Raw genomic sequence first — 13449 nt, 5'->3', positions numbered from 1 at the left:
CTGTATAAACTGTTCAAAACAGCAATATGAAACTGGAGCTGTGTTCACACTACAGCACTGTTCAAACTACAGTGGTGATACAATAGTACACCCTACTGGTCGAAATAAGGAAAAGCTTACTGCACCGGGTATTCCCAGGCGGTCACCCATCCAAGTACTAACCCGGCCCGACTCTGCTTAGCTTCCGAGATCGGACGAGATCGGGCGTGCTCAGCGTGGTATGGCCGTAAGCGAAGGAACCAGCCCTCTGCACTGTATATAAAGTCGAGGAAAGGAGACGCCCGCCACTTGACAACACAAACAATACTGCAGTTGATACGCAGAAGGCAGGGAGTTATCTGGGGGGGACAAAACACCAAAACTGCAATTGACATTGCTTTACCACTCCACGGCTCATAGTTCATAGTTGTCAGTCTAGAATCGAGCTCAAGAGAAGGCTGAGTGAGTCACCAATTCTTAGCAGGTGGTTTTGGAGCAAACTGTATAAACTGTTCAAAACAGCAATATGAAACTGGAGCTGTGTTCACACTACAGCACTGTTCAAACTACAGTGGTGATACAATAGTACACCCTACTGGTCGAAATAAGGAAAAGCTTACTGCACCGGGTATTCCCAGGCGGTCACCCATCCAAGTACTAACCCGGCCCGACTCTGCTTAGCTTCCGAGATCGGACGAGATCGGGCGTGCTCAGCGTGGTATGGCCGTAAGCGAAGGAACCAGCCCTCTGCACTGTATATAAAGTCGAGGAAAGGAGACGCCCGCCACTTGACAACACAAACAATACTGCAGTTGATACGCAGAAGGCAGGGAGTTATCTGGGGGGGACAAAACACCAAAACTGCAATTGACATTGCTTTACCACTCCACGGCTCATAGTTCATAGTTGTCAGTCTAGAATCGAGCTCAAGAGAAGGCTGAGTGAGTCACCAATTCTTAGCAGGTGGTTTTGGAGCAAACTGTATAAACTGTTCAAAACAGCAATATGAAACTGGAGCTGTGTTCACACTACAGCACTGTTCAAACTACAGTGGTGATACAATAGTACACCCTACTGGTCGAAATAAGGAAAAGCTTACTGCACCGGGTATTCCCAGGCGGTCACCCATCCAAGTACTAACCCGGCCCGACTCTGCTTAGCTTCCGAGATCGGACGAGATCGGGCGTGCTCAGCGTGGTATGGCCGTAAGCGAAGGAACCAGCCCTCTGCACTGTATATAAAGTCGAGGAAAGGAGACGCCCGCCACTTGACAACACAAACAATACTGCAGTTGATACGCAGAAGGCAGGGAGTTATCTGGGGGGGACAAAACACCAAAACTGCAATTGACATTGCTTTACCACTCCACGGCTCATAGTTCATAGTTGTCAGTCTAGAATCGAGCTCAAGAGAAGGCTGAGTGAGTCACCAATTCTTAGCAGGTGGTTTTGGAGCAAACTGTATAAACTGTTCAAAACAGCAATATGAAACTGGAGCTGTGTTCACACTACAGCACTGTTCAAACTACAGTGGTGATACAATAGTACACCCTACTGGTCGAAATAAGGAAAAGCTTACTGCACCGGGTATTCCCAGGCGGTCACCCATCCAAGTACTAACCCGGCCCGACTCTGCTTAGCTTCCGAGATCGGACGAGATCGGGCGTGCTCAGCGTGGTATGGCCGTAAGCGAAGGAACCAGCCCTCTGCACTGTATATAAAGTCGAGGAAAGGAGACGCCCGCCACTTGACAACACAAACAATACTGCAGTTGATACGCAGAAGGCAGGGAGTTATCTGGGGGGGACAAAACACCAAAACTGCAATTGACATTGCTTTACCACTCCACGGCTCATAGTTCATAGTTGTCAGTCTAGAATCGAGCTCAAGAGAAGGCTGAGTGAGTCACCAATTCTTAGCAGGTGGTTTTGGAGCAAACTGTATAAACTGTTCAAAACAGCAATATGAAACTGGAGCTGTGTTCACACTACAGCACTGTTCAAACTACAGTGGTGATACAATAGTACACCCTACTGGTCGAAATAAGGAAAAGCTTACTGCACCGGGTATTCCCAGGCGGTCACCCATCCAAGTACTAACCCGGCCCGACTCTGCTTAGCTTCCGAGATCGGACGAGATCGGGCGTGCTCAGCGTGGTATGGCCGTAAGCGAAGGAACCAGCCCTCTGCACTGTATATAAAGTCGAGGAAAGGAGACGCCCGCCACTTGACAACACAAACAATACTGCAGTTGATACGCAGAAGGCAGGGAGTTATCTGGGGGGGACAAAACACCAAAACTGCAATTGACATTGCTTTACCACTCCACGGCTCATAGTTCATAGTTGTCAGTCTAGAATCGAGCTCAAGAGAAGGCTGAGTGAGTCACCAATTCTTAGCAGGTGGTTTTGGAGCAAACTGTATAAACTGTTCAAAACAGCAATATGAAACTGGAGCTGTGTTCACACTACAGCACTGTTCAAACTACAGTGGTGATACAATAGTACACCCTACTGGTCGAAATAAGGAAAAGCTTACTGCACCGGGTATTCCCAGGCGGTCACCCATCCAAGTACTAACCCGGCCCGACTCTGCTTAGCTTCCGAGATCGGACGAGATCGGGCGTGCTCAGCGTGGTATGGCCGTAAGCGAAGGAACCAGCCCTCTGCACTGTATATAAAGTCGAGGAAAGGAGACGCCCGCCACTTGACAACACAAACAATACTGCAGTTGATACGCAGAAGGCAGGGAGTTATCTGGGGGGGACAAAACACCAAAACTGCAATTGACATTGCTTTACCACTCCACGGCTCATAGTTCATAGTTGTCAGTCTAGAATCGAGCTCAAGAGAAGGCTGAGTGAGTCACCAATTCTTAGCAGGTGGTTTTGGAGCAAACTGTATAAACTGTTCAAAACAGCAATATGAAACTGGAGCTGTGTTCACACTACAGCACTGTTCAAACTACAGTGGTGATACAATAGTACACCCTACTGGTCGAAATAAGGAAAAGCTTACTGCACCGGGTATTCCCAGGCGGTCACCCATCCAAGTACTAACCCGGCCCGACTCTGCTTAGCTTCCGAGATCGGACGAGATCGGGCGTGCTCAGCGTGGTATGGCCGTAAGCGAAGGAACCAGCCCTCTGCACTGTATATAAAGTCGAGGAAAGGAGACGCCCGCCACTTGACAACACAAACAATACTGCAGTTGATACGCAGAAGGCAGGGAGTTATCTGGGGGGGACAAAACACCAAAACTGCAATTGACATTGCTTTACCACTCCACGGCTCATAGTTCATAGTTGTCAGTCTAGAATCGAGCTCAAGAGAAGGCTGAGTGAGTCACCAATTCTTAGCAGGTGGTTTTGGAGCAAACTGTATAAACTGTTCAAAACAGCAATATGAAACTGGAGCTGTGTTCACACTACAGCACTGTTCAAACTACAGTGGTGATACAATAGTACACCCTACTGGTCGAAATAAGGAAAAGCTTACTGCACCGGGTATTCCCAGGCGGTCACCCATCCAAGTACTAACCCGGCCCGACTCTGCTTAGCTTCCGAGATCGGACGAGATCGGGCGTGCTCAGCGTGGTATGGCCGTAAGCGAAGGAACCAGCCCTCTGCACTGTATATAAAGTCGAGGAAAGGAGACGCCCGCCACTTGACAACACAAACAATACTGCAGTTGATACGCAGAAGGCAGGGAGTTATCTGGGGGGGACAAAACACCAAAACTGCAATTGACATTGCTTTACCACTCCACGGCTCATAGTTCATAGTTGTCAGTCTAGAATCGAGCTCAAGAGAAGGCTGAGTGAGTCACCAATTCTTAGCAGGTGGTTTTGGAGCAAACTGTATAAACTGTTCAAAACAGCAATATGAAACTGGAGCTGTGTTCACACTACAGCACTGTTCAAACTACAGTGGTGATACAATAGTACACCCTACTGGTCGAAATAAGGAAAAGCTTACTGCACCGGGTATTCCCAGGCGGTCACCCATCCAAGTACTAACCCGGCCCGACTCTGCTTAGCTTCCGAGATCGGACGAGATCGGGCGTGCTCAGCGTGGTATGGCCGTAAGCGAAGGAACCAGCCCTCTGCACTGTATATAAAGTCGAGGAAAGGAGACGCCCGCCACTTGACAACACAAACAATACTGCAGTTGATACGCAGAAGGCAGGGAGTTATCTGGGGGGGACAAAACACCAAAACTGCAATTGACATTGCTTTACCACTCCACGGCTCATAGTTCATAGTTGTCAGTCTAGAATCGAGCTCAAGAGAAGGCTGAGTGAGTCACCAATTCTTAGCAGGTGGTTTTGGAGCAAACTGTATAAACTGTTCAAAACAGCAATATGAAACTGGAGCTGTGTTCACACTACAGCACTGTTCAAACTACAGTGGTGATACAATAGTACACCCTACTGGTCGAAATAAGGAAAAGCTTACTGCACCGGGTATTCCCAGGCGGTCACCCATCCAAGTACTAACCCGGCCCGACTCTGCTTAGCTTCCGAGATCGGACGAGATCGGGCGTGCTCAGCGTGGTATGGCCGTAAGCGAAGGAACCAGCCCTCTGCACTGTATATAAAGTCGAGGAAAGGAGACGCCCGCCACTTGACAACACAAACAATACTGCAGTTGATACGCAGAAGGCAGGGAGTTATCTGGGGGGGACAAAACACCAAAACTGCAATTGACATTGCTTTACCACTCCACGGCTCATAGTTCATAGTTGTCAGTCTAGAATCGAGCTCAAGAGAAGGCTGAGTGAGTCACCAATTCTTAGCAGGTGGTTTTGGAGCAAACTGTATAAACTGTTCAAAACAGCAATATGAAACTGGAGCTGTGTTCACACTACAGCACTGTTCAAACTACAGTGGTGATACAATAGTACACCCTACTGGTCGAAATAAGGAAAAGCTTACTGCACCGGGTATTCCCAGGCGGTCACCCATCCAAGTACTAACCCGGCCCGACTCTGCTTAGCTTCCGAGATCGGACGAGATCGGGCGTGCTCAGCGTGGTATGGCCGTAAGCGAAGGAACCAGCCCTCTGCACTGTATATAAAGTCGAGGAAAGGAGACGCCCGCCACTTGACAACACAAACAATACTGCAGTTGATACGCAGAAGGCAGGGAGTTATCTGGGGGGGACAAAACACCAAAACTGCAATTGACATTGCTTTACCACTCCACGGCTCATAGTTCATAGTTGTCAGTCTAGAATCGAGCTCAAGAGAAGGCTGAGTGAGTCACCAATTCTTAGCAGGTGGTTTTGGAGCAAACTGTATAAACTGTTCAAAACAGCAATATGAAACTGGAGCTGTGTTCACACTACAGCACTGTTCAAACTACAGTGGTGATACAATAGTACACCCTACTGGTCGAAATAAGGAAAAGCTTACTGCACCGGGTATTCCCAGGCGGTCACCCATCCAAGTACTAACCCGGCCCGACTCTGCTTAGCTTCCGAGATCGGACGAGATCGGGCGTGCTCAGCGTGGTATGGCCGTAAGCGAAGGAACCAGCCCTCTGCACTGTATATAAAGTCGAGGAAAGGAGACGCCCGCCACTTGACAACACAAACAATACTGCAGTTGATACGCAGAAGGCAGGGAGTTATCTGGGGGGGACAAAACACCAAAACTGCAATTGACATTGCTTTACCACTCCACGGCTCATAGTTCATAGTTGTCAGTCTAGAATCGAGCTCAAGAGAAGGCTGAGTGAGTCACCAATTCTTAGCAGGTGGTTTTGGAGCAAACTGTATAAACTGTTCAAAACAGCAATATGAAACTGGAGCTGTGTTCACACTACAGCACTGTTCAAACTACAGTGGTGATACAATAGTACACCCTACTGGTCGAAATAAGGAAAAGCTTACTGCACCGGGTATTCCCAGGCGGTCACCCATCCAAGTACTAACCCGGCCCGACTCTGCTTAGCTTCCGAGATCGGACGAGATCGGGCGTGCTCAGCGTGGTATGGCCGTAAGCGAAGGAACCAGCCCTCTGCACTGTATATAAAGTCGAGGAAAGGAGACGCCCGCCACTTGACAACACAAACAATACTGCAGTTGATACGCAGAAGGCAGGGAGTTATCTGGGGGGGACAAAACACCAAAACTGCAATTGACATTGCTTTACCACTCCACGGCTCATAGTTCATAGTTGTCAGTCTAGAATCGAGCTCAAGAGAAGGCTGAGTGAGTCACCAATTCTTAGCAGGTGGTTTTGGAGCAAACTGTATAAACTGTTCAAAACAGCAATATGAAACTGGAGCTGTGTTCACACTACAGCACTGTTCAAACTACAGTGGTGATACAATAGTACACCCTACTGGTCGAAATAAGGAAAAGCTTACTGCACCGGGTATTCCCAGGCGGTCACCCATCCAAGTACTAACCCGGCCCGACTCTGCTTAGCTTCCGAGATCGGACGAGATCGGGCGTGCTCAGCGTGGTATGGCCGTAAGCGAAGGAACCAGCCCTCTGCACTGTATATAAAGTCGAGGAAAGGAGACGCCCGCCACTTGACAACACAAACAATACTGCAGTTGATACGCAGAAGGCAGGGAGTTATCTGGGGGGGACAAAACACCAAAACTGCAATTGACATTGCTTTACCACTCCACGGCTCATAGTTCATAGTTGTCAGTCTAGAATCGAGCTCAAGAGAAGGCTGAGTGAGTCACCAATTCTTAGCAGGTGGTTTTGGAGCAAACTGTATAAACTGTTCAAAACAGCAATATGAAACTGGAGCTGTGTTCACACTACAGCACTGTTCAAACTACAGTGGTGATACAATAGTACACCCTACTGGTCGAAATAAGGAAAAGCTTACTGCACCGGGTATTCCCAGGCGGTCACCCATCCAAGTACTAACCCGGCCCGACTCTGCTTAGCTTCCGAGATCGGACGAGATCGGGCGTGCTCAGCGTGGTATGGCCGTAAGCGAAGGAACCAGCCCTCTGCACTGTATATAAAGTCGAGGAAAGGAGACGCCCGCCACTTGACAACACAAACAATACTGCAGTTGATACGCAGAAGGCAGGGAGTTATCTGGGGGGGACAAAACACCAAAACTGCAATTGACATTGCTTTACCACTCCACGGCTCATAGTTCATAGTTGTCAGTCTAGAATCGAGCTCAAGAGAAGGCTGAGTGAGTCACCAATTCTTAGCAGGTGGTTTTGGAGCAAACTGTATAAACTGTTCAAAACAGCAATATGAAACTGGAGCTGTGTTCACACTACAGCACTGTTCAAACTACAGTGGTGATACAATAGTACACCCTACTGGTCGAAATAAGGAAAAGCTTACTGCACCGGGTATTCCCAGGCAAATGCTCCTCCAAGTCCCTATCCGATCCTCAACCGACCAATGGTTATGCGCCGTTTAGTAAAGTTGATGCAGTGGTTATGCGCCGTTTAGTAAAAATGATCTCTAACCCACCAATCATTATGCGAGGAATTTCAAACGTCATCTAATTTATACGGCTCCGGCGGCCACTATCGGTGAATCTCATTTACGACGTCCCTGTTACTCAGGTAAGTTTCATCCTCTTCATCCTTTGCTAGTTAGACATTTGTTAGGCATGTATAAAGCTGTGCCGATTTTGTCAAAAGATAAAATATTGTCTGGAAATCAGCAACTGACCATACCATCGTTTGCGGGATTTGGCTTGTTAATGTGTAATGACAACGTATTGACAACCTGTCAGTAGGCTAGCTGGCTAGCGCTAACAGCTAACGGGTCCCATAAAAAGTGTACCCACACACTTAGAACAACGCTTTCTTAAAGGAATAATCCATAATACGTTGCAATTATTTTGAGTTGGGGGCTATCAACAAAGTTTTCTGTCATGGTTCATCCGCCCCCCCAAGCCGTGTCATCCGCCCCCCTCCCCGCCACCAGTGTGCTGAACGAGCGGGGCCAGTTCTTGACGACAGTGGTGGTGGCAGCTGAGTCCGAGGGGTGCTACGCGCGCATGGCGAGAGGTCTCATTGCCCGGTTTCGACGTGCCAATGCTCCTGCGCCAAAAGTCTTGCAGACAACTGCTGTCGGTAAGTTTAATAACAATTCCATTGAAACCTATGATGAAATTGATAATCCAAGTGATGTACATATCAGTTAACTTCATATAATTTTTTTGCAAGACACACATGGATAACACAGTTATAAAAACATGTAACACATGTACACAAAATGTTGATATAATTTCATTGACAGCGGTTCATCCTTCCTGGAGAATCTGTTTGGTGACTGGGTTGCAGAGGGGTACTGTGGTCAGACTGGACATCCGACACCGGCTGCACCGCTGGGATGCTGTTGTCATCAAACAGAGCCACGCCAAGTATGGGGTGTTCATGAGTGCCTTGGCAGGTGCGGTGCTCGCCTACAACAAGGCGGACATGATGCTCCTAGTCCAGGCGGTCAGGAGTGGCAACCAAGAGCTGTACGCCAGGTATTCGGACGAAGAGATGATGGCGTTCCTCAAGCCTCACCAGGTCAGGTTGTATGTCAGGCGCATTACCCGTGGGGTTGTGGTAAGTGTGATATTGATCCATGTTTGAATTTCATGAATAAGAAGCAAACATACTTGCTTATTTGTCAATATGGATTCAACTGTACTGGACTAAGGTGTCACTCAGATCTAGTTTTGAAAATACATGTAAGATCATTAGGAGTAACGACTGATTTAACACTGTGACGGCCCGCTGGCCTGTGCCTTTCCCTTCACCATATTTAACCCTCTGTTTGCCCTCGTTGTTTCTGTGAGTGTTCCAGGTGTGCAGACTCTACCTGTGTCATGCTGTTTCCTTTGTTTTGCCTTTGCTATCTTTTGTCTTTGTCATTTGGTTTTGGTGCAGACGTTTCGCACATTTGTTTGTTTGATAATTGCACCATATGGGAAAATAAAGCCAGTTTTGTTATTGGTAAAACCTACTCCGTCCATCAGTTGTGTTACACTCATTCTAGTTGTGACAACACTCAAAGCTGAGAATATATATGTTACAGGAGACCGCTTTGGTGATTGAGTCCATCATTGCAGAGTTCAGGGGACCAGCAGGCCTTGACATTGACGGAATCCACCTGTTCAAGTCGACAGAGGCAGTTGATGCTCACTGGGCAACTGCAAGCAAGCATCTCAGTTGCATGCAGGTGGGTTCATGTCTTTGCAGTCATCGTGTGTCATTATAAAACCATTCAAACTTGTATGGCAAAAATTTCAAAGGACACCAGAATAAATAAGGAACTTGCAATTCGTTGTGCTTTACAGTATCCCCCTGGCATACAGCTCTATGTTTCTGTGAAGGTGGTGGTGCTGAATGGCGTTCGGCTGAACAAGCACAGGTGCCGGCGAGGCAGTAACTCTTTGGAGGGGTTGCACGCACACCTGTACAATGCCATTCCTTCACAGAGATGTGGGATTATGCCATTCCAAGTGAGTAATTAAAAAAAAAAAAAAAAAAAAACTTCGATATAGCGTAGTTTCAATGATGCATTTTATTTCACAGTTTTAGTCATCACTTCTAAGCATATACAATAACAGTCAAAATGGTCATGTGTTTCAGGTATACCTGATGGCCTTTGCTGTGCAGTGGAACAACCGCATGGCATCACTCCGGGTTGCTGGTGGTCAGACGTCGTGCATGGACGTGCGACAGATCCAGCGCATCAATCAGCAGGCCGAGGTTCTCTTCGGCAAGGATCACGTCCTGGAGCCCAACTTTGCTGCTCCAATGCCCGTCCCTGATGCGTACGAGCACCCAGACGAGGAGGAGCTCCTTGGCGTGGAGGATGCCATGTGCCAGTCCACCAGCTTCACTGCTAGGGACTACTATGTCCAGAAAGGTACAGTACTTAATCACACACTTACGCAAGGTTATCCATAGTTTTTCATGCATATTCTAGCAATGACGACAAACATGGTATAAAGTTAAGTTTTAAAAAGCAAAGAAGCAAAGAAACCGTGCATATTATTGAATGAATCCACAAGTGGTTGTGACACATTTGTGATTAGTACAATTACATATTTGCAGTTGAGGAAGAGCAGTCTCGTGAGGAGTCGGAGTCGGAGTCGGTTGAACAGGAACAAGGTGAAGATGAGGAGATGGCAGACGAGGGTCTTGGCATGTCTGCAGAGTCAGAGGAGGATCCTATCCACAGCGTCTGTAGGAAGCATGCCGTCCTAACCCAGGCAGAACAGGTGGAGGAGGAGGATAGTCCTGCTCTGCAAGATGTGCTTATGAGCCAGAGACATCTGCATCTGCCAGGAATAGAGGAAGTGGAGGCACTGGCCTTGCTGCTTCTAGAACTGGCAGACAACAGCGACCTCCACCTAGTGCCAGCCGACCTCAGGCAGAAGATCGCCACCGCCGCCAGCTCTCTTCACGAGCACGACAAGACCGCCGCCCTATTCGTCAAACAGTATGAGTCCAGGTGGGGCTACACCTTGTTTGGTCGGTGCCTTGTTTGAGTCAAAGTGTTTCAAAGTGTTTTAGCAAGTAGAGCAATACAGTCAGCCTATTTATTTATATTGTAGTTAAAAATGCACTTTGTTGTATCTTTTTTATACAAACATGTTCTGGTCTATGTCCAATATCCGGTCCAATCTAACCTCTGTTTCAATCTAACACAATTCATTTACATACCCTTTATTGTTAGTTTATGTTCAATTAATCTGTGTTTTTGTCATGCGTGTCCTCGTGCCGTTTTTTTGCGTGCATGTCCTTGTGATGTTTGTATGTCTTTGTCAGCTCCATGTTTAACTAAATGTTTGCAAATGTTTGTAAATGTTTGTCTCTCATCATCTCACTCATGGCCTGTACCTTGACGTGGTGAGTGGGCTTTCAACTAAACAGGTCTGCCTACTTGTGTTTGTGTGTCATAAAAATAATATATCTGTGCCCCATACATGGAATCTGAGTGCATATGTAGTAAATGGAAAAATGTGCATGTTGAAACCTTTACATTGGGTTCTTTGTAAATTTTGAATGCATTTTCGTTTCACAAAATGCACTGTTCTCATGTCTTATTCAGTAACTGTTGGTGACCATCTGCGGCATTTTAGCAACCACACTCTCGCAGTTCGTTGGGACGAAACACATTCTAGTTAAAGAATAAAACTGTAATACTATTTGGTAATTTGTGAATAACACTTTTAAGTAATAGTATAAATAAAAGTATTATAAAAGTATTTCAAGTATTTTGGAGTCTCTGTATGCTTGGGTTTCAGAAAAAAAGAGGAGGGTGGGACATGTCAAAAATGATTGTAGGTCAAACACCTAGAGTATAAGCTCTAATAAAATACTTTTACCAACACCCAGTTTATTAATTATGGGCTGTATGGTGAGTAGGATGGTGGGGCATATCTCATGTCACACATCATAACACGAGGTGCAAGCATTCATAAATGGTATGGTTTGTATGATCAGTTTCCCCTTATAAAGGGGAAATACACTATGCTATTTTTTGGTCAAAGCAATGCATCAATGGTGATCAAGTATTATAGACTACAATTTAATCTGACTCCAATAAGATTAGTAGGTTGACCTCGAATGTAGTTTATCAACTAATAACACATGAGTAAGGCTAAGAAGGGCTACGGAGGAAAGAGATATGAATGGTGGTTTATTTAACAGTTACCAATAACCATAAATGGCTTCCGAGATCGGACGAGATCGGGCGTGCTCAGCGTGGTATGGCCGTAAGCGAAGGAACCAGCCCTCTGCACTGTATATAAAGTCGAGGAAAGGAGACGCCCGCCACTTGACAACACAAACAATACTGCAGTTGATACGCAGAAGGCAGGGAGTTATCTGGGGGGGACAAAACACCAAAACTGCAATTGACATTGCTTTACCACTCCACGGCTCATAGTTCATAGTTGTCAGTCTAGAATCGAGCTCAAGAGAAGGCTGAGTGAGTCACCAATTCTTAGCAGGTGGTTTTGGAGCAAACTGTATAAACTGTTCAAAACAGCAATATGAAACTGGAGCTGTGTTCACACTACAGCACTGTTCAAACTACAGTGGTGATACAATAGTACACCCTACTGGTCGAAATAAGGAAAAGCTTACTGCACCGGGTATTCCCAGGCGGTCACCCATCCAAGTACTAACCCGGCCCGACTCTGCTTAGCTTCCGAGATCGGACGAGATCGGGCGTGCTCAGCGTGGTATGGCCGTAAGCGAAGGAACCAGCCCTCTGCACTGTATATAAAGTCGAGGAAAGGAGACGCCCGCCACTTGACAACACAAACAATACTGCAGTTGATACGCAGAAGGCAGGGAGTTATCTGGGGGGGACAAAACACCAAAACTGCAATTGACATTGCTTTACCACTCCACGGCTCATAGTTCATAGTTGTCAGTCTAGAATCGAGCTCAAGAGAAGGCTGAGTGAGTCACCAATTCTTAGCAGGTGGTTTTGGAGCAAACTGTATAAACTGTTCAAAACAGCAATATGAAACTGGAGCTGTGTTCACACTACAGCACTGTTCAAACTACAGTGGTGATACAATAGTACACCCTACTGGTCGAAATAAGGAAAAGCTTACTGCACCGGGTATTCCCAGGCGGTCACCCATCCAAGTACTAACCCGGCCCGACTCTGCTTAGCTTCCGAGATCGGACGAGATCGGGCGTGCTTTTTTTTTTTTTAACTTTTTATTATCAAAAATACATATTACAAAGCATATTTTACATTATTTACAAAAGGTGTTCAATACATCTAACATGGACATGACATAAACACACTACATTAAACGTGACGGACATAACACACACAGAACATTTGTGAAAATGTATTCAAAACCCCAAAACCAAATCAAAGAACTAAAAAAAAAGTGCCCAATGCTACACATTAAAAACTAAATCCCCAAATCCGGTTGCTGTTATCAGAGTGCTGTTTTTTACAAAGTGTTTTTCAAAATCCACCCTCCCAAAAGTGTACACTAATCTAATATTCTTTTTAAAAAGTGACACAAACAGATCCCACACCCTCATAACTCTCACCTCATAATGTGCTACATTCCTCCTACATACAATAGCATACCTTACATTACTCATTATTACATTCACCAAATTAACATTAACATTTTTCTTTATTCCACACATTCCAAACAACAATAGTTTCTTCCATTCCTTTTCATTTCCGACTTTCACCCCACAGTGTACATTCAACAAATTTTTCACATTCTCAAACAGTACAGACAACATTGAACATTCAAAAAATAAGTGATTAAAATTTTCATCTTCTCTTTTACATACATCACATTCCCTACATACATTCTTGTCAATTTGGTGCAAAACAACATTTGTGTAAACCCTATTGTGCCTAATTTTAAAATCATTGTGCTCACAGTCAATACTATTATATTTTACATTCAAATTTCCCCATACCTCTTTGACATTTAACCCTTCAAAAACCTTTTCCCACACCTTTTCCGACGCTGGCCTC

The 13449-nt window shown here is 46.0% G+C and overlaps 1 protein-coding gene across 1 annotated transcript in view; it reads left to right on the top strand.

Moving 5' to 3' along the window:
- LOC310824744 (uncharacterized protein) overlaps positions 1-10895 on the top strand; it is a gene marked incomplete at its 5' end in the record, with an annotated part of 80383 nt that extends 69488 nt beyond the window's left edge. The window contains 2 exons of the mRNA XM_083698001.1: positions 9588-9840; positions 10029-10895. Coding sequence (XP_083554127.1) covers positions 9588-9840; positions 10029-10465 — 690 coding nt within the window. The 3' untranslated portion in view covers positions 10466-10895. The remainder of the gene's footprint in view (positions 1-9587; positions 9841-10028) is intronic.
- Positions 10896-13449: the final 2554 nt, after the last annotated feature.

The sequence above is a fragment of the Argentina silus genome (genome assembly GCF_951799395.1).
Source record: "Argentina silus genome assembly, contig: scaffold_75, whole genome shotgun sequence".
NCBI lineage: Eukaryota > Metazoa > Chordata > Actinopteri > Argentiniformes > Argentinidae > Argentina > Argentina silus.
This window is presented reverse-complemented; position numbering and strand designations above follow the sequence as displayed.